Source organism: Mustela lutreola, chromosome 16 (genome assembly GCF_030435805.1).
Source record: "Mustela lutreola isolate mMusLut2 chromosome 16, mMusLut2.pri, whole genome shotgun sequence".
NCBI lineage: Eukaryota > Metazoa > Chordata > Mammalia > Carnivora > Mustelidae > Mustela > Mustela lutreola.
The window spans coordinates 4,101,323-4,120,572 of NC_081305.1; the positions used below are offsets into that span (position 1 = coordinate 4,101,323).

Genomic DNA, 19,250 nt, shown 5'->3' on the forward strand with positions numbered 1-19,250 from the left:
CCAGCTGCTCCTCGCAGGCCCCGGCCCTGAACTCGCTTCCTCCCCGCTTCCAGCCCGCTTCCAGCTCCTCCCCAGCCGCTCCCGCAGGCACCCGCCCCGTCCAGGCGCTGCTTCCGGTCCCCTGGCCCCGCCTCCGTCCACGCAGGCCCGCCCCACGAGATGCATGGCCATTGGCCAGCTCCTTTCTAGGCCTCGCCCCCTCAGCTTCCACGTCTGCTATTGGGGCAGACAGCTGCCCGTCAGCGCCGTCGCCTGGCAACGAGGGCGGGCTGCTCCGGGGGAAAAAAACCAAGCGGGCACCCTGACTGGCAGGTTCCGGTGCGTGCTCGGGCGGTGGGCTTCGGTGAGCTGGCTTGGGGGGCGCGGGCCCGGCGGCGCGGGGCTAGCGGCCGATCCCGGGGAGGGGTCGGGGGAGAGGGCGCTGGACACGGGAGAGAACGGTGCCGGGAGTGGGCCGGGACCCTGCACCTCCGGCTGCCCACTCCTCCGGGCCCCAGCGTGGGAGAGGCGGGGGGGCCCTCGGGGAACAGCTGCGACGGAGGGAGGGTCCCCTCGTGTGTCAGTCGGGGCCCAGAGTCATCCCGCATCTTCTGCCTTTCGTGGGGTCGAGATCGGAGGGTCCCAGGGCTGTGGCCCGCTTTGGGGAGGGGCAGCGAGAGAGGCGGCATAGACGCGGGGTAACGGGAGCATCGGCGGGAGGGGACGTGGGGCTTGTACTGGACTGTGGGGGGCCTTGGGGGCGGTTTGTGTGGGCCACCCTTTACTAGCCTTGTCCCGGGAGAGCGGACCTGGTGGCTGGCCTGGCGCAGAGGGGAGGTAAGCAAAAGCCACTCCCAGGCAGATGAGTCAGCCGGGCTCCTGGAGGAAGGGAAGCCAGCCGGGGGCAGGGGCAGGACCGGTCTGGCACCTTCCGGCCAGTGGGGACTCTGCAACCCAAGCTGACCTTCTGCAGAAGGACTGCTGCGCTGGGGTGTAAACAGGGCTTGAAGCCCCGATGTCCAGATGAGGTGGCTGGCCTCTCCGCAGAAACGGGGCACTGAGGGCCGGGTGACTGCTGTCAGGACAGTGGCCCCTTGGAGACAGCAGTGGGATCTTGGCAGGCCAGAGGGGAGAGCACCCCGAGGACAGGAGCAACTTGGGGAGCCCAGCCGGAACGGCAGCTCCGTTCTGCAGGAAAACTCCTGGCTCTCCCCCAGCACTGAGGGGGTCCCTTGTTGCTGGGCCCATCTGTCTCCATCTCTGGACCCCAAAAAGCGGAATGAAATGCCGTGTGTTAACCTGATTGAATCTCTTCCACTTCACTCCGGGGTTGGCGATTTGCTCATTGTACTGAAAAGGCTTAGTAACGTGGCCGTAGTCCTCAAACCAGACGCTGTCAGAACTTGACCTCCGGGCTGCCCATCTTTGCTTCCACCGTAACGGCATCGTCCAGGGCCCCTCCGCGAGAGGCTGGCCCTTCAGTGCCCACCTTGGAGCTCTGCCCCACTGGCCTGAGTCTTGGAAAACCAGTTTGTCTCCTTCAGCCCTACTAAGGTTCGGGGCCAGGTGGTTTGTTGTGGGGCCTGTTTGCTGGGCAGGATACTTAGCCCCCTGCTTTCTACCCCCCCCCCCCACCCGCGCCAGCATCACAAGCAAGCCTTGTTGCCAGGTGGGCCCTGGGGGGTAGAATGACCCCCGGTGGAGAGCGTGATGTAAGGAGTCTTCAGTAGCATGGAGGTCCTTCCTCCTGGAAGAACTTGATAGACGTAAGCCCGAGCAAGGCTCCGGCCGGCCTGGGTTGCTGGATGCGCACCTTGCCAGGAGAACGGACTGTCTTACCTAAGGAGGTGCACCTGGGATGGTCCCAGGAGAAATCCGTTGTCAGGGACTGAAAGAAAGTTCAGGAAGTTGTATTTGGGGAGATGTAGGGGTGCATCGAAGGCCTTCATTTCTTCCCTAGAGTTGATTGGAGAGACTTAGGGCAGGATCCCCGTGACCGAGGCTGGGGTGTGTCAAGGGGCGGTCAGGGGGTGTGGGGTGTGGGGGACACCTGCTTCTGTGGCGGTGCCTTCGTCCCGGTTGGGGGATGTGGGGGAACCTGCTTCCGTGGCTGTGCCTTCGTCCCGCCCCGCAGACACCGGGACCAGTGGTACCAGTGGTACGGGGGCAGCGCCCATCGCAGAGGCTGCTGTCTTCCCACCCTCACTCCGGGTCTGTAGCTCCTGCCTGAGGCAGCCGCTCGCCCTTCCCCCTCCTGGGTTGCCAGTGTGTCCGTTCCCAGGCATTTCGTGGTGTCTTTTCCTGGTGCTGCCCTGTACCCACCCCCTGCTGCTGGTCTGCACCTCCCTGTCCTGCTTCCTCAGCGGGGGGGGGGGGGGGGCGCTGGTGGTGCTGGTCTGTTTTCAGACAACACAGGAGGAACCTGTTTAGCGGGTCAGAGCGGGAGGCTGGTGGGCTGGGAGGGGCAGATCAGGGGATCTTGCTCTGTAGCCTCTGGTTCCCCTCCCTGTGCCAGACCTCGCCTCGGTGGGCAGGGTTTGCACCCCAGCCCCTTTGTGCATGTGGTCCCCGCTGCCCAGGTGAGCCCCCTGTAGGAACCTGAAGACCGGCCGCAGCATGTCCCTTGGGACATCTGTGACTCTTGATTCCTGAGTTCTCTCCTCCCTGACTCGGCTGTGCTTGACCATCTCTCCACTGAACATCATTCCTGCAGGCTGGCACCTGCCTGGCCCCTCTGTGTCTGCCCGCTCTCTGTGACGGGGCCTGGCTGCGGGGAAACTGAATCACTGATGGAGGGAGTAGATGCAGAAGGGTCTGTGTGCTGGGGGAGGCACGACCTCTGGCCCCATAGTGGCACAGCCCCCGCGTGCACTGTTCCCTCCTCTGGGACATGGAGTGGCATTTAAATGCTGGTGACCTTTTAGCTCCAGGTGTCCCCCTTAAAGAGGCTGGCATCCCCCTAGTAGGGTGATTCCTGGGTTTTGAGCCGGGCAGGAGCTTTCTCCATATTGGGGGAATTGGGAGGCAAGGTAGTCAGATGGTGTCGCTGGTAAAGAGAGGCCGGAGGTGGCATTGGCTGGACCTCCTGCCCTTGACACTGGCTTTCCCTGGCGGCTTCTGGGTTAGCCAATGGGATTGCACATGTGGAGTCCCTCCATGGCTTGGACCTGGTAGGGCCATGCGATGCGGGGATGAGGGCATCCAGGAGCCCATCCCTGGGTAGGCGATGGGTCGTGGTGGTCGAGCGAGTGGCACTAAGCCAAGGGGCCCCTGAGTGCGGTGGGGTTGGGAGTGAGTCCCGGTGGGGAAGCGCCTGGGCTCTCTCAGGCCCTGAGCTAGGCTGGCCTCCTGGAATTTGCACAGGATGCGCACCAGGCAGTAGGAGAAAGGACTGGTGGACCTGACAGGCTGGCCGGGGTCACCACGGCACCTGCATGCCCCAGGGGGCTCAGGTGCTAGGCAGGTGGTTGGAGGACACAGTCTCTTGGGACTTTCAGATTGGAGCAGGCGAGTCAGGCGTGAACCTGGAGGGGTGAGTGAAGAGAGCAAGCAGAGGTGGTGAGGAAGAGCCTGTGCACCTCTTCAGTTAAAGGCGACCATCCATTCTAGGAAAGTCAGGAACACCTGGCAGTCTTGGAACCCAAAGGCTGTGTAGGGTGGTGGTGTACAGAGGTGGAGAGTGCGGGCCTTCTGAGGCAGATAGAAGACTAGAGTCTGATGCTCCGAGTGGACCACATGCCTCTGTTGGACTCCAGCTCTGATGTGAAGCTGTGCTGATGTCTCAATCCTTCCCATCCCAGGGGGTGGCAAGACCTTCACCCCTTCCAGCCGTTTAGGTACGTCCCGGGCCTTCTCAGGTCCCAAACCTCCTGAAATGAAAAAGTTGATGATTTTTGGCAGGAAGCCCCTATCAGAGAACGAGATAGACTCACCAGGGTGTATTTTTATGCATTTACCATTTTCAGGACTTCCGAATAGCAAGATGAGGGGCGCAGGGACGGTCGTGTGACAAGATTTTTGGCGACTTGATAAATGAATTCAGATTTTGAGAGTGTCTTGAATTTCCCTGGTCCTGGTGGGGAAGTGTCCCTCTGACTACTTCTGCCTGAAGTGGTCGTGATGCATGCCGACCTGTGCTAGAACAAGGCAAAAGCAAGATCACACTGTACAGACCAAGATCAGATCACCCCGCAGGCTCCCTGGGTCGGGGAGGGAATGGCTGACCCCCAACCCCCTGCTGATAAACAGGAACTCGAGGGCTCTTCCCAGGGATGGCTGAGCTTCCCCTCTCTTCCTCCTGCATCTGTGGTAACCAGTCCTGAGTCACAGCCGGTCCAGGCTGAGCTCCGGGCTGAGCTCCTCTCGTGTGCCCCAGCCCCACACCCGGCCCCCCGTGCTCTTCCCCAGGTGCCCGCGCTGCCTCGCCCAGCGGCTCAGGAGGCGGCCTGAGCACACGTGCCCCTGCTGGCCTTCAGCGGGCGGGCATCTGTGTCCTCTTTCGTGTGACTCCTCCGGGGCATGACCTCGGGACGCTCCCTGCTGACAGCACGGGCTCGCGGATCCTAGAGCGTCTCCCGTTCACGGCTGCGTCAGTGATGCCAGGAGCTTCTCCCTTTGCTCTGTGCGCTCTGCTACTCTCCTCCCAGATCAGCGGCGCGTTTACAAACCCTGCGACGGTGGCTCTTCTCCCCTTTGAGTCCTGCACAGTCAGGTGTTTTCTTTGCAGTTGGTGGGGCCGCGCCCCTGGAGGGGACCAGGCACCAGCTGGCACAGTCCCCCTCCTTCTAGAGAAGAGGAGGGCCTCGGGCAGACCGGCCCCTGAGCCCAGGGCTCGAAGTTTTCCTTCTTGGTCCTCACACGGCTGGGAAACTGGAGTGGAAGCACGAGATCAGGTGGCCCGTGAGTGACAGCCCCGAGCTGAGCCGCGTGAGCCCTGCTCTCCAGCCGCCTTCGCAAGTGCTCGGAGGTCCCTGTCCCAGTCCCTGCCTGCATCTTTCTCCGCAGGACAGATGGGTCCCCTGCCAGGACGGCTGGCATCAAAAAAATAGAGAAGTAATAGAAGCATCCGGGAGGAGATGGAGACGTGGGGACCCTCGCGCTTTGCTGCTGGGAACGGAAAATGGAACACCGTTTGGTAGTTCCTCATGAATTAAACATTGGGTCACCATCTGACCCAGTGACTCGGTTCCTAGTTAGGTACCCCCACAGCCTGAAAGCCGGGACTTTGCAGCAGCACTACTGACGATACCCAGTAGGTAGAGCTGGCCCAGCTGTCCAACAGCAGACGAACGGGTACACCCAGCGTGGTCTGGCATCTACCAGTGCTCAAGCCTACGGGACCGAGTGTGGACCCTTGTGCGGTGTGGCTGAGCCCCGAACCCTGGATGCTGCCGGAGAGAGGCCAGACCTGCAAGACCACAGATGGTGTCATTGCGTGTATGCAGAATGTCGGGGCGCCCGCAGACACGGCACATTGGTGGCCCTAAGGGCTAGGGGAGGGGTTGGGGAGGAATGGCTCATGGGCACGAGGTGTCCTTTGGGGGGGGCGACAAAAATACCTGGAACCTGGTGGAGGTAGTGGTTGCCCTGCACTGTGCGCCGCGTGCCGGTGAATTGTTCATTTTGAAGTGGTTAGTCTCACATTAAACGAATCTCTCCAGGAGGAGGAGGAAGAAAAATGAGGGCTGTACCCTGTTTGCCCTCAGGGTACTGATCAACCAGATCTTGGGGGGCCTGGGCTGGCCTGCCTTGACCTGGTGGGAGGCTGTTCCCTCCTGGGCTGGGGAAGAAGGTGCTTTTTTCCCCCAGTTTCATTGATGCCGGCTTCCAGGTGAAGTCTAGGGTAGGAGGGACAAGCCGCAGCCCTTGGCCTTTTAAGAGATTTTTTCCTCTCTGGCTGTGCTTTTCGGTTGGACTCCCAGACCGGATGGCGCTCGACCCCTTTCTGTAATGGGGTCTGTGACGATGAACAAGACCCCCGGGCCTTCGGGTGCTTGTCTCTGTGACTCTCCTTTGAAGGTCAGGGGCACCTTCTCAGCCCTCTGCTTGGATTGCCTAGCCCAGTAGTCACCACAACCTCTGTCGGAGGGCATGCTGATGCCCACTGCACACAGGAGGACGTGGAAGCGTGGAAGCTTCGAGAGCCTGCCCCAGCCCCTGCAGCTCCTGGGGCCAGAGGCAGGATCCCAGGGAGGAGCTTGTCCAGTCCCATGCTTGCTTCATGGGTGGTATTCTCAAGGTGATTTTATTCAAGTACCTGTGATCACCCAGCTTTACAGACTTTCTTCAAGTTGGGTTTTGTTTTTTCAAGATTTTATTTGAGAGCGAGAGCATGAGCTGAGGGAGAGGCAGAAGCAGATGCCCTGCTGAGCAAGGAGCCCGATGCGGGACTCGATCCCATGACTTGATCCAAAACTGACGGAGACACCCAGGTGCCCCACAAGTTGGTTTTGAAAATAAGAGGAGTTCGAGGAACAAACAGACACTTCTACCTTTTAGGTACATGTGTGTAGGAACCATGTTTCCAAGTAAGTCTAGACTGGTTGCAGGCACGAGTGTGCTTGAGGAGACCGTGGGGGTCGGGGCTGGTTTTCCTGCCTGATTTTACATCCACTCCATGACTTAGTTCTGATGAGTTTTATTTTATTTGTTTTTATTTTTTAAAAGTTTGTATTTATGTATTTGTCAGCGCACACAAGCAGGGGAGGGGCAGAGGGAGAAGGAGAAACAGGCTCCCTGCCGAGCAGAGAGACCGAGTCAGGACTGGATCCCAGGACCCTGGGATCACGACTGAGGCGAAGGCAGACGCTTAACCGACTGAGTCAGCCAGCGTCCCCAGCTCTGATGCATTTCGGCCGCTTTTTTGCACCTAAATCTATATTGACTAATTGACCGCGTATACCTACTAACATGTATTCTCTATGAGCTCTCTAACTTGACCTCTAACTTGCTGTCTTCTGCAGAGAATCGTGCCGGACACGAAGAGGGATGGGGAACAGCAGAAGCCAGGCGGGGCAGAATTTTTGCTCCCAGTTCCTTCCCGAGGAGCAGGCGGAGATCGACAGACTGTTTGACGCTCTGTCGTCGGAGACACACGGCTCGGACACCTCGCCCAGGTCCTTCTCCCTGAAGGCGCTGAAGGCAAGAGCTGTGGGGGCCGCGAGGGTCGGGTCGGGTCTCCGCAGGTGCCCCACGCTGTGGTCCCTGCCCGCCGCGGCTCTCCCCTGCGGTCTGGCCAGTGTTTGGCAACAACGTCAAGTGCGTTCTCCGTAGAAGGCACGTGGTCTGCCTTTTCCGCTTTGCAGACTGCGGGATCTGTGGTCGCTCTGCTCTGCCTCATGAGTGCGGTGTTTGGGGGGAAGCTTTTTTTTTTTTTTTTTTTAAGATTTTATTTATTTGTTAGAAAGAAAGCGAGCATGGCAGGGGAAAGAGCAGAGGGAGAAGCAGACTGCCTGCTGAGCAGGGGGCCTGACGCCAGGCTCGGTCCCAGGACGCTGAGATCATAAGCAAAGGCAGACGGTTACCCGACTGAGCCACCCGGGCGCCCCTTGGGGGACACTTCTAACTTGAGGTCAACCACGGGGCCAGCGCTGCATTCTGGCTCTTAAAGTTTTGTCCCCTGATTTCTCTCTGAGACCAGGTAACTGGCTGCTTTCTCAGGTCTCGTGGGTCTGGTAACCACACTTTCTCTCTCTCTTTTTTTTTTTGGTAACTACACTTTCAAGTGTGCTTTGCTTTCAGATGTGTTTGTGAATGTTTCATGTCCTAGGATTTTTTTTTTAAAAGATTTTATTTATTTATTTGACAGAGATCACAAGTAGTCAGAGAGGCAGGCAGAGAGAGAGGAGGAAGCAGGCTCCCCGCCGAGCAGAGAGCCTGATACAGGGCTTGATCCCAGGACCCTGAGACCATGACCTGAGCCAAAGGCAGTGGCTTAACCCACTGAGCCACCCAGGCGCCCTGTCCTAGGATTTTTATGGTACGTTTGACAAAATAATCTTCCACATTGAAGGTTTACCTGCCAAGGGGTGAAAACTACCTGTTTCCCCATCTTTTCATCCTGTCCGTGGGGCTTTTTCTTTTAAGATTTTATTTATCTATTGGAGACAGCACAAACAGGGAGGGGGCTCAGAGGGAGAGAGAGAAGCAGACTTTCTCCTGAGCACGGAGCCCAGTGTGGGCCTCCATCCCAGGACCTGAGCCGAAGGCAGACGCTTGACCAACTGAGCCGCCCAAGTGTCCCCCCATGGGGCTTTGTTAACAGCATGTTTGAGTGCCCAGCCTGAGCGAGACCGCGGCCGAGAGAGCCGCCGGCCCACCTTCCTGGGCGCTGAGGAGGGCTGCGTCGGGAGGGCAGTCCAGTCGCGTCCTCCTCCAGAAGGTGCAGGGTGGGAGCCGGTGGGGGCCTTGGAGGTCCCCCAACATGCTCCCGTTCCAGACAAGGAAACCGCCTGGGGAGGTTATCCGGGTCACAGTTCTGTGGGGGGTGTGTGTGTGCACTCGGGGGTGTACATGGACCTCCGCTAGACCCGGTCTGCTGGGTCATCCATGAAGCCGAAGCAGGTGGAACCCCAGGCCAGTTGTGTGAGTGCAGGGCTGGGTAGCAGCGGTCCCGTGTGTGTATCGTAGCACACGGGGAAAAGGTGATCAGAAGACCCTGGTGACCGGGGAACGTTTCTTCTGGGGAAGCAGCAGAAGTTGCTTTTTCAAGAGAACCTGGAGACCACGGGCAGAAGTAAGACTCCTCTTGAGATGTGATGTGAGCTCTGGAGCCTGCCTTACGAGCTTGTGGATTTCCGTGTTGTCCCGGACGGCCGACGCAGGGAGCCATCGGAGAGAACCCGGTGTTGAGACCCTGCTCAGAGGAACTCGGGGCTCCTGGGATAGGCGTTGGCTCCGCCTGCCCGTAATCCCTGGAGCACATCGCACTGCTTGTGGGAGTGGAGCAGGAAAACGGTGTTTACAGAACGTTACTGGCAAGATGTTATTTAAGATTTAGTTTTAAAATGGGGGCGCCTGGGTGGCTCAGTCAGTTGAGCGTCTGACTCTTGCTTTCTGCTCAGGTCATGATCTCGGGGTGATGAGAGCGAGCCCCACGTCAGGCTCCATGATCAGCAGAGAGTTTGCTTGAGATTCTCCCTCTGCCCCTCCCCCATGCTCGCTTCTCGCTTGCGCTCTCTTGGTAAAATAAGTTAAAAAAAGAATTAGATTTAAAATTTAAATAAAACTTAAGTAAAACTATATATTAAACACAAAGACTTTGGGTAAGAGGAGCTGGCTCCCCTATCTAGAGGAGAACAGATCAGTTACGCACACAAGTACGTTCCGTGGGTTAATAAATTCAGACGTGCATGTGACCGCTGTAGTCTAGAATGAACGTGGAAGCAGAATGAAGAGAAGGTGGTGGTCAGGGGCAGGAAGGATGTGACCAGTCTTGGGGGGACTGGAAAGTTCGGAGAACGGGATGGGAACAGACTCTGGAGGAGTCTGATGGCCAAGGTGAACCACAAGCCAGGACACATCAGGCATGTGCATTTTGGGGTGATGTGATTCTGTTGGGTGGGGGGGAGAGGATACACATGGGCTTTAGGAAGGTTGAGTGCTAGTGGAAGCATCTGGAAGCGGCAGTGGTCACTCTTGGTGCCTAGTCCTTTTCCTGTGATCCTACCACACCTAGTTCGACCCCGTCCAGCCTTTTCTCCCACTTGTTGCCAACAGAACCATGTTGGGGAAGCTCTTCCCCCGGAGATGGTCACCAGACTCCATGATGGCATGCGGAGGGTCGACCTGACGGGGAAGGCCAAGGGGCCCAGCGACAACGTCTCCCAGGGGCAGTTCACGGTGTCCATGTTCCGCCTATTGAAGGGAAACTCCGAGGAGAAGAGTCTTGTAATCCTGAAGATGATTTCTGCCACAGAAGGTCCTGTGAAAGCAAGAGAAGTCCAGAAGGTAGGTCATGAGGCCATTAGCAGCCATGCCAAGCAGCGTTGGGTGTTCCTCAGGTGGGGACTTGGGACGGTGGTGCAGCTGGTGGAGGCACATGGAGATGTCTCCCTCGGGGACTCTAGACCACATCACTGGTGAGGTCAGGACTTCTGGACAGAGGCCTTGGTGAAATAGAATTGGAACACCTACCCGGTGACATAATCTCTTCCCACGTTGTGGCCCATTGTAGTCGGCATTGAAGAGGTCAAGCGCCCTTCCCTGTGTTGCTAGGATGTAGGCTGTGGGTCACGGCGGAAACGTGACAAATGGTAAAACTGTGGTCTTGCAGTTCACAGAGGATCTGGTTGGCTCTGTGGTGCACGTGCTCAGCTACAGACAGGAGCTGAGAGGCTGGACCCAGAAGAGAGGCCCAGGCCCCCCCGCCAGGGTGCAGGCGTTGGCCGCCCAGCTCTTCTCCGAGATGGACGCTCAAGGCAAGTACCATGCACACCCACCCGTGGAGACCTTGACGCGGAGACTGGTGCCACACGGCCTCGGTCACTGTGGCCTTGTAGGGAAGTTTTGAAACACATAAATGTGAGTCGTCCAAGTTTGTTCCAGATTATCTTACCGGTTGGCCATGAAACATACTTTGTGATAAATATAAAAGGACTGAAGTCATACAAAGTGTGATTTTTCGACCACAGTGGATAAGAATTACCAATCAGTAATAAGAGGCATTTGGGAAAGTCACAAACATGCAGAAATTAATATAACGGTTCCTAGTATTCTTCATAATGGTTATTCTGCAGGATCAGTAGTGATGTCCCACTCTGATTTCTGATATTAGTCAGAAGGCTTAGACTTAGGTTTTTTCTTTCTTTCTTTTTTTTTTTAAGCTTTCTTTTTTTTTTTTAAACTATTTATTTATCAGAGAGAAAGAAAGCATAAGTAGGGGGAGCAGCAGGCAGAGGAAGAAGCAGGCTTCTTGCTGAGCAGGGAGCCTGATGTGGGACCTGATCCCAGGACCCTGGGATCATGACTCAAGCTGAAGACAGACACTCAACTGACTGAGCCACCTAGGCGTCCCAGTTTATTATTTTCTTGATCAGTCTAGTTGAAGGTCTATCAGTTTTTGGTGGATGTTTTCACAGAGCCAGCTTTTTTTTTTTTTTTAAAGATTTTATTTATTTATTTGACAGAGATCACAGGCAGAGAGGCAGGCAGAGACAGAGGGGGAAGCAGGCTCCCCGTTGAGCAGAGAGCCTGATGCAGGATTTGATCCCAGGACCTGAGACCATGACCTGAGCAGAAGGCAGAGGCTTAACCCATGAGCCACGCAGGCGCCCCTCCAACTTTTGATAGAGTTGGTTTTTGCTGTCTCACTATATTCTTGTCTTTTTTTTTGGTTGCTTCATGTTTAGTCTGGTCTCCTTTCTCTAGTTTTCTGAGGTTGAAGGTTAGGTTATTGGCTGGAGATCTCTCTTTTTCAATATAGGCATTTACAGCTATACATTTCCCTCTAAGTACTGCTTTAGCTGTGTCCTGTAAGTTTTGGTGTGTTGTGTGTATGTGTTCAACCCTCTCAGCATTTTCTAACTTGTGATTCCTCCTTTGGTCTGTTGATGACTTAAATGTGTGTTATTTGACTTCTCTCTGTGTTTGTGAATTTCCCAAATCGGCTTCTTTTGTTGATTTATAATTTCTTTTCATTGTGGTTGAAGAACATGCCTTGTATGATTTTAGTCCTTTAAAATTTACTGAAGCGTGCTTCATGCACTCCTGTACGATCTGTTCCGGAGTTCCAGGTGCACTTGAGGAGAATGCGTATCTACTATCATTGAGTGAGAAACCATATGCATTGGAATTTCCTTGGGATTTAAAAAAGCAATGAATCTCTGTGATGTGGTGAATCTCTGCAGAGTAGACTTATTTTTATAAAAACAGTATTTTATTATAAAGCTGGACTTCAAAAGGCGGTTTGAAAATGGTCCTGTTTCAAAATCAAGTGATGAATTTGGAACTTTGACAGAAGAATAACGTACTACATGTAAAATATCAGTGGTCGGCCTTCTGGAATCCCCACTGTATTCCCTCCCTTCTCAGAGGGTAAGCGATAGAAAACAAGATAGGGGGGTCAAGCATAATTCCTAGTTAATGACACCCATCCTTCCCAGGTAAATTGGCAGTGGGGGTATCTCATAAGTTACCAGTCCCCGCCCTGACTTGCCTGGAGAGGGTCACAGTTCTAGGGCCTTTCAAAACAGCTGTGTTGGGTGGAAGCCCATCGAAGAATGGCTTTTGGCCTGGCTCTCTTGGGTACACCTGCTGGGGGCTTCAGGACCAGGTGTAGGGGTGAGGCCTGGCTCTCTCCTGGGCCTCTCGTGTGACTCGCAACGGGAAGAAAAGATGGGCTGAGATCAGTGCAGGCACCGAGGCAAGCCATGTGTGAAAGGTCAAATGTTCTAGCAGCCACGTGGAAAGAGTAAAAAGGAGCAGGGCAGGTAGTTCTAGGACGTCCGAAGGACGCTGGAGCATCGGTGATCAATATAAAAAGTGACAGATCTTGAGTTGTTTTCACACGGGATCTTCGGAACCGGGTGTGCGTTTTATACTTAGTGTGACTCTGTTCGGACCAGCCACGTGTCAGGTGCTCAGAAGCCACGCGTGGCTCCCACGTTGGGCTACCCGGGTGTGGGAAGTGGATGTCCGGGGACGCGGTGGCCACACGGCTTGGGTCTGCCCCTCCCCTAGGTGGCGAGAAACTTCCGGGGCCTCAGCAGCTGGACTGTGAGTGTGACCGAGCCATGATCGAGGCCTGGGTGTTCAGGGCCCCCCTCGTGGCCACGTTTCTGAGCGTGGTCATCCACAGAGGCTTCCTCCTCCTGCGCTCCCCCCTCGACCTGGCCGCCCTCATCCCCGAGCGTCACGTTGACCAGGAGAGGGTGTTCGAGAGCATCCTGGACGTCCCGTCGGTCATCTACCTCAACTCCCACCTGCGCCGCGAGCAGCAGCAACGTTGGCGGCTGCTCTTCTCGTCCGAGCTGCACGGACACAGCTTCGCCCAGCTGTGCGGCCGCATCACCCACCGGGGCCCCTGCGTGCTGCTGCTGGAGGACCACGACGGCCAGGTGTTCGGCGGCTTCGCCTCCTGCTCCTGGGAGGTTAAGCCTCAGTTTCAAGGTGAGACGGGGTCCCCCCCGGTGCCCGCGGCAGCTCGGTGCTCCTGGAGCATTGGGTCTCGTGGCTGCTGCCTGGGGACGCCTGAGCCGCCCGAGGGCGTGAGTGTCCGGAGCCTTTTCTTCGGCTCCTCCACGGGCTTCTCTGGACACGATGGGGAGGGCAGGAGCAGGAGATGCTGCTTTACGTGGTCTAGGGATTGTGGCAGCAGAGCGAGGGACACAGGCCAGGCATCCCCACCCTGGGTCTCAGGGGAGGAGGTGACACCATTATTAAACCCCGTGGGTCCAGGCTCCGGGGGAGGCAGGGCTGGGGTCACTTCTGCTCGTCCTGTCCGGTGGATGGCTCTTGTCCCGGGCCCTCCCCTAGCCCTGGACAGCCCGTTCCCCACCGGTGCATCTGTTCCGCGGGGTCTGCCTTTCTTCTCTGCCCTGGTTTTCCAGTCTTGGGATTTTTGTTGGCAATTCGAGCTCCCCTTGCGTGGCTTTCAGTGCACTGGGGGAAAGTCTCTGGAGTAAATTCTTCCCCTTCCTTAAAAAAATGTGCCCTGATCAACACTTTCAAGGATCATTCACCTCCCTGGTCATGGGCTTTTCTCAGACTCCGAGGTGCACCTGCCTTCCCGGGTCTGACGTCCCTGCGCGTGCCTTGACTGGTGGCCTTGGCTGCCCGTGTCCCCAGTGGGTCTCCCCAGTGGCGTATTGGGGGACTTGCCCAGAGGCTCTGAGACCCGATGCAGTCCCGCCCTCACACCCAGGAGCCCGGTTAATACCCTCCCTGTCCAGGTCCCTAGATGTGAGAGACCCATGCCACTCACTCCTTGGGGACAGGGACCGGGAGTCTGGATGGGAGGGTCCCGTGTCCACCCCCCACCTTCTCTTAGGTCGGTCCTGCCAGTGTTGCTCTTCTCCTGACTGGCCCCTGGTTTCCATCTTGCCTCCGGTCCATTTGCCACGGCCCAGCACGTCCGACGTGATGTCTTCTCTTGGGAGCCCTGAATGCTGCCTGCAGGGGCACGTGTTGGATCTGAGCCTCATGACGGCGCGTGTGCCCCGCTGCTCCGTCTCCGCAGACTTCCTGCAGGCTGGGCTCAGGCTCATTCTCAGACTGAGCACATCTGCTCTTGCTGTCCGCCTGATCTGTTTGCATGACCAGCTCCTTGTTGGGACTCAGCCCGAGGTCCCTTCCTCCAGGAAGCCTTCCCAGAGTGGGAGGGTCATGGGTGCCCTGTGTGTCCTCTGTCGTGCTGTGCACTCTGCACACCTTCCCTCACGAGGCAAGGCTCTGCAGGCCGGGAGGCCGTGTCCTGGTGCAGAGTTGACATGAGGGAGGTCGTCGTTGCGGGGCAGGGGCGGGGGCGGAGGGTTGGGAGTCGTGAGCTGAATCCCCGAGATCCTGTTGTTTCCAGGATTTAGTTTTCTCTGAGGTTGCGGACTATTCCAGATCTTTATCCACTGGTTGCTACTGGCTCTTCCCCACTGTGTCAGGGATTCCCAAGACCACCCACGTGTCAGGGATTCCCTGGGAGGACCTGTGGGCCTCAGGGTATGGTCACCCTCGTGGCTGTGATTAATTAGAGCGAGAGGGCGTGGAATGAGGTGGGCAGAGGGACAGGCGCCGGCTTCCGGAGCCCTCTCTGGGGGTTCCACGGGATTCCCCAACAGTATTGTCCACCAGCAAGGGCCGTGAGGGGCTCGGTACCCCGCGTTTTCCTGAGGGGCCAGTCACTAGAGTCCCCAAACCCCAGAGTCCCGGGAGGAAAGCAGGTGTCTATGCCAAGCACACTGTTTGCACGGGCGCCCCCTTTAACATTTCTGGGAGTGGGGGACCCTCCCCAAATCCACGCTCCCAGACGCCAGCCCAGGGACCTTTCCGGGGGCCACTGTCTCAGCCCTGCCTCGTCCACGCACTTCTGCACCTCGCCTTCCTCGTCACGGGGTCTGGGGGGGGGTGAGCGGGGCATCCTCCCTGAGCCCCGTTCAAGGCTTTGGGGAACAACGGGCCGCTGTCTGCGCGGTGGGAGGCTCTCGCCCGCGTCTCCAGCTCCTCTGGGATTAACTCCGGGATGGCTCTGCTGGTCTTCGTGTTCTCCAGCAGCAGGAGCTCCCCGAGGACAGTGGGAAAACACAGTTGGCAGGTGTTCAGACTGGAGTCTGCGCGGTCCTGGGGCCCGCGGGCGGGCGTCCAGCAGGGGGCGGCCTCGCGCCACAGATGCGGTCCCCTTCAGGGCCTTCCCACCGTGTCTGTCCTGGGAGCCGTCCTGACCTTGAGGTGCTGCCGTCCTGACCTTGAGGTGATGGAGCCGCCGGGCCATCCCTTCCTCGCTGGTCACCGTTTCTGCGGTTGGAAGGCCCGCGGCTTTGGGCTCGGCAGCAAGAGGCTGGCTTTCCCCGGGCCCCGGTTCCCCAGAATTGTGCGACCCGGCGCTGCGTGGGATCGTTGACGCGAGCTTGTCCCCACTCTGGTGCCTTCCAGGGGACGACACGTGCTTCCTGTTCTCCGTCTCGCCCCGCATGGCCGCGTACACGTCCACGGGTTACAACGACCACTACATGTACCTGAATCACGGGCAGCAGACCATCCCAAACGGACTGGTACGGACTCAGGGAGCCCGGGCTGTCCCACCTCCGCGATGTCCTTCCTTCGGGGCGCCAGTCCCGACATGGCCGGGCCGTCGCTTTCCCCGCGAGCCAGGGGAGCCGCGGGCCTGCGCTTGCGGGTGTGGCCCACGGTCACTCCATTCTGCCCGGGCCTCAGTGCCGCGGCGAGTGACCGCTGGGACAGTTCTCGCCCGTGAGGTTGGGCCCTGCTGGGCGTGTCTGTGACTTGTGTGCAGAGGGTGGGTTCAGCCAGTTTCCCTGGGGTCACCTGGTTGGGCCGCGGCCTTTGTGGCTGGAGGTGAGCTGGAGAGGGGCACGCCCAGATCTGTGCTCCTGGAAGCCATCGGGAGCAGTCCCGGGGTGACTCATAAAACTGGGGCTCCCGTCGGGGTGAGCGTACCTCCCGTCTGTTCGTTCCGCAGCCCGGAGGCTCAGCCCTGGGAGGAAGAGGGTGAGGGTGCAGGCCAGGGGCGGAGCTGGGATGGGTGTCCCCACACTCTCTAGCCCAAAGCAGTTCCCGAGTGCCTGCTTGGTTTGGCTGGGAAATGGGCCTCCTGCCAGCACCACAGCCGATTCCTTTCCTGTGCTGCGCAACCCAAAGCACCTTCTGGGAAAGCCCAGCTCTGTGCTTGCAGAGTGGAGGCCAGAGAAGGGTGGTCTGGCCTGTCTGGGCGGAAAGGGCCCCCATGCTCTGCTCTTTCCTGGGCTTACCATGAGGTTCCGGGGGGGGGGGGGGGGCCCTGAGGACCCCAAACACCTCCCAGAAAGGACAGTTGGGTGTCCTCTGGAACAGCACCCAGTAGGTCCTCGGGAATCGCCAGAAGTCAGCCTGAGGGAGAAGCAGCCCGGGAAGTCTGGTGGTCTCCACTGAGGCAGCTGTGCTCCACCCCCCCCCCCCCCCAACAGGGCATGGGAGGACAGCACCACGCCTTCGGGCTGTGGGTCGATGTGGATTTCGGGAAAGGACACAGCAAGGCCAAGCCCAAGTGCACCACCTACAACAGCCCTCAGCTGTCGGCCCAGGAAAACTTCAGCTTTGAGAAGATGGAGGTGTGGGCCGTGGGGGATGCCTCAGGGTCGCAGCAGGTGAGCGGGGGCCACTGTTCAGCTCTCTCCAAGCTGCCCCTTTCACTGCTCCGTCTGGAGGTCGTTTATCCTAAACTCGGTCCCAACAGCTGCTGCTGGACACAGAGATGCTCGTGGACGCGCAGCAGGGCCGGGAGTCCCGTCGCAGTCCCTGGGGTTTCATAGAGTGAACCCTCCTGGAGGCGGGGCCCTGCCCAAGGCTAGAAGCTGGGAGGTGTGTGGCGTGTCTACAAGGTGAGGGAGGTCCGGGCTCCCTTCTCGTCCTGTGGTTCTGCAGTGAGCCATCCCCGGGCCCTCTGTGCCCCGTGAGCTCCCAACGATGGCGTCCCGGGGTCAGAGCGCCAGAGCCCCTCGGTGTTTTCAGGATGTTGACAGTGCTGCCGTGAGCTCAGTGTCAGCAGGACGTCCGGGCTCTGCGCCGGCTCTCGGGGACGTCCGGGCCCCGTGCTGGCTCTCGGGGACGTCCGGGCCCCGTGCCGGCTCTCGGGGACGTCTGGGCTCCGTGCCGGCTCTCGGGGACGTCTGGGCTCTGTGCTGGCTCTCAGGGAGACTCTCACATCCCTTCCTTTCCTCCCAAGGCCAAGAGCAACAAGAGCATCCTGGACGTGGACCCCGAGGCCCAGGCCTTGCTGGAGATCACCGGGCGGAGCCGCCACAGCGAAGGGCTCCGGGACATCCCGGAAGCTGAATGAGGAGGTTTCCCCGAGCTCGGGCCTGCCTGGGTGCTGGCGCCCGGACAGAGGGCAGCCTGCGGGGGCCCTCCCCATGGCACGCGTTCAACACAGGGCCGCGCTGGCCATGTCCAGCTGGTCTGGGACGCGCTGAATCGGAACCCAGTAAAATTCCTTTGGTGCCGCATGTGGATTGGTGGGTACACTTCGCAGGAACCCTGGGTGTCGGTTGGCAGCTTAAGACTTACAAGGCTGTTTCTTGTCCCTGAAATCCGGAGACACGGATGCTTGAGACCTCCGCCCGAGTTCGCGTCTGCTGGGCTCGCATGTTCCGGCCGTGCAGGGCAGGGCTCCGCCTGCCGGGGTCACCTGGCCCCCCCCCCCCCCGGCTCAAGCCACTGCAGTTGAAAACACGTCTTGATGTTCCCTTCCAGCTAGTAGAGGGCGGGCACGTTGGGCTGTGAGTCTCCGTGCCTTTTGGGAGCAGCTTCCTATGACCGGAAATTTGGGTATTTATCAAAAAGCACCAACAGCGAGAAAGCAGATGACCCCACAGGTGCTTGTAATAAGGTCCCCTCTCCCCCGCACCCTCGCAGCTGCTTTTAAATGAGTCTGTGCCACAGTCTACACGGGTTCCAGGCAGTTCCACTGCTAACTTAAATGGGATTTTGGAAGCTCTGAGAGGTCCTCTGGCATGAATTAGTGGTGAGTAACTTGACCCTACTGGCCTGGGTTCCTGACCACTGCCTCCCGGTGGCCCCCAAAGGCGTGACGGGTCCTCTGACAGCAGGGACTCACTTGAAACGGACTTGAGTGATCCCGGCGAGCCACCGAGACCCTGGGTGAGGGTCTGAGGCGGGGCCGGGGAATCGAAGCCCGCTTTGAGAGGTCCCTCCTTCCCGGATGGAGCCGTGGGCTCGGCTCTGAGACCTACACCTGGTTCTTGGGTCTTTCGCTGTCAACTTGAACTTTCTGGAGATGGGATGGATATGGGGCCTTTCATTCTAGAACCTTCCTGCTGAGAAGCCACAGTAAACCAAGCTGTTCGCATCTGGCAGGTGTGGCCTTTTCTCCCAGGGGGCTCCCCAAACTTTGCCCTTAGCAGTGCCCCCCGACTGAGCAGAAGGCCTTGCAAATCAGCTTCTAAAAGAAAAATGTGTGTCCAGACTACGCAGAGTGGCGGCCTGACCTGGACATAGTCGTGATCGATTTTCCTCCTGAAAGGCCAGTTTTTCATAAGCTGCTCAGGTACATTGTGGGGTCTCCCCAGCCGGTGGGGTAGAAACCGGGGAGGGGAGGCTCCTCGGATATCCTGACCATAAAACCAAAGAGTTCGGTCGGTCCTGCTCCTTCCAACGGTTCTGGAATTTCTTTTGATTAAAAAAGCAACTGAATACCTCACTAGTAACACGTCTGTTGGTGTTTGTACCTCGAGCCCCATCGTCTGGCTGTCAGGCTTGGATTTTGTTGGTGGACGCCCTGTGCCTTGGGTCTCTCGTCGTCAGAGGGCAGGTGACAAGCAGGGACCCGTTCACCAGGGGGGCACGCGCACACAGGGCAAGGCAGGGTCCCAGCCCAGGCGCTCGGCCCGCTGGGGGGGTGCGGCCCTGCCAGTGGGCTTGTCTCACTGGGAGGATCTCCGCACACAAACCTGTTGAGGGGTCGCCGCAGCTAGGACCACCGGACCTGGGAAACCCCAGGCCTGGGACACACACGGAGCTGGTTTTACCAGCTTACAGGGTTCTTCCACACAACAGAAATAAGGATTCGGGACAAGTTTCTCTGTAAGTGAAGATCAGTCAGGGCCCCA

General features: G+C 58.3%; 1 protein-coding gene across 6 annotated transcripts; it reads left to right on the plus strand.

Annotated features, from left to right (window-relative positions):
- The first annotated feature begins 234 nt into the window (after positions 1–234).
- On the plus strand, positions 235–18,841 carry MEAK7 (MTOR associated protein, eak-7 homolog). Of its 6 annotated transcripts, none has more exons than XM_059152600.1 (9): positions 235–343; positions 6,942–7,119; positions 9,697–9,927; positions 10,253–10,397; positions 12,658–13,086; positions 13,967–14,359; positions 15,559–15,677; positions 16,590–16,769; positions 17,348–18,841. In XM_059152600.1, the coding sequence occupies exons 2-9, from the start codon at positions 6,967–6,969 to the stop codon at positions 17,459–17,461; spliced, it is 1,764 nt and encodes a 587-aa protein (XP_059008583.1). In that variant the 5' UTR covers positions 235–343; positions 6,942–6,966; the 3' UTR covers positions 17,462–18,841. The 6 variants fall into 6 exon arrangements, with proteins under 6 accessions (XP_059008583.1, XP_059008580.1, XP_059008579.1 ...); XM_059152596.1 differs by having other exon boundaries at positions 242–318; XM_059152601.1 differs by lacking the exon at positions 235–343 and adding an exon at positions 5,509–6,506.
- The last annotated feature ends 409 nt before the right edge of the window (positions 18,842–19,250 follow it).

Coding starts and splice junctions, on each gene's coding strand:
- MEAK7 (XM_059152600.1), top strand. CDS start 6,967: ATGGGGAACAGCAGAAGCCAGGCGGGGCAGAATTTTTGCTCCCAGTTC. Junction 10,398..12,657: donor CTCCGAGATGGACGCTCAAG/GCAAGTACCATG, acceptor CCCCTCCCCTAG/GTGGCGAGAAACTTCCGGGG. Junction 13,087..13,966: donor GGTTAAGCCTCAGTTTCAAG/GTGAGACGGGGT, acceptor ACCTTCTCTTAG/GTCGGTCCTGCCAGTGTTGC.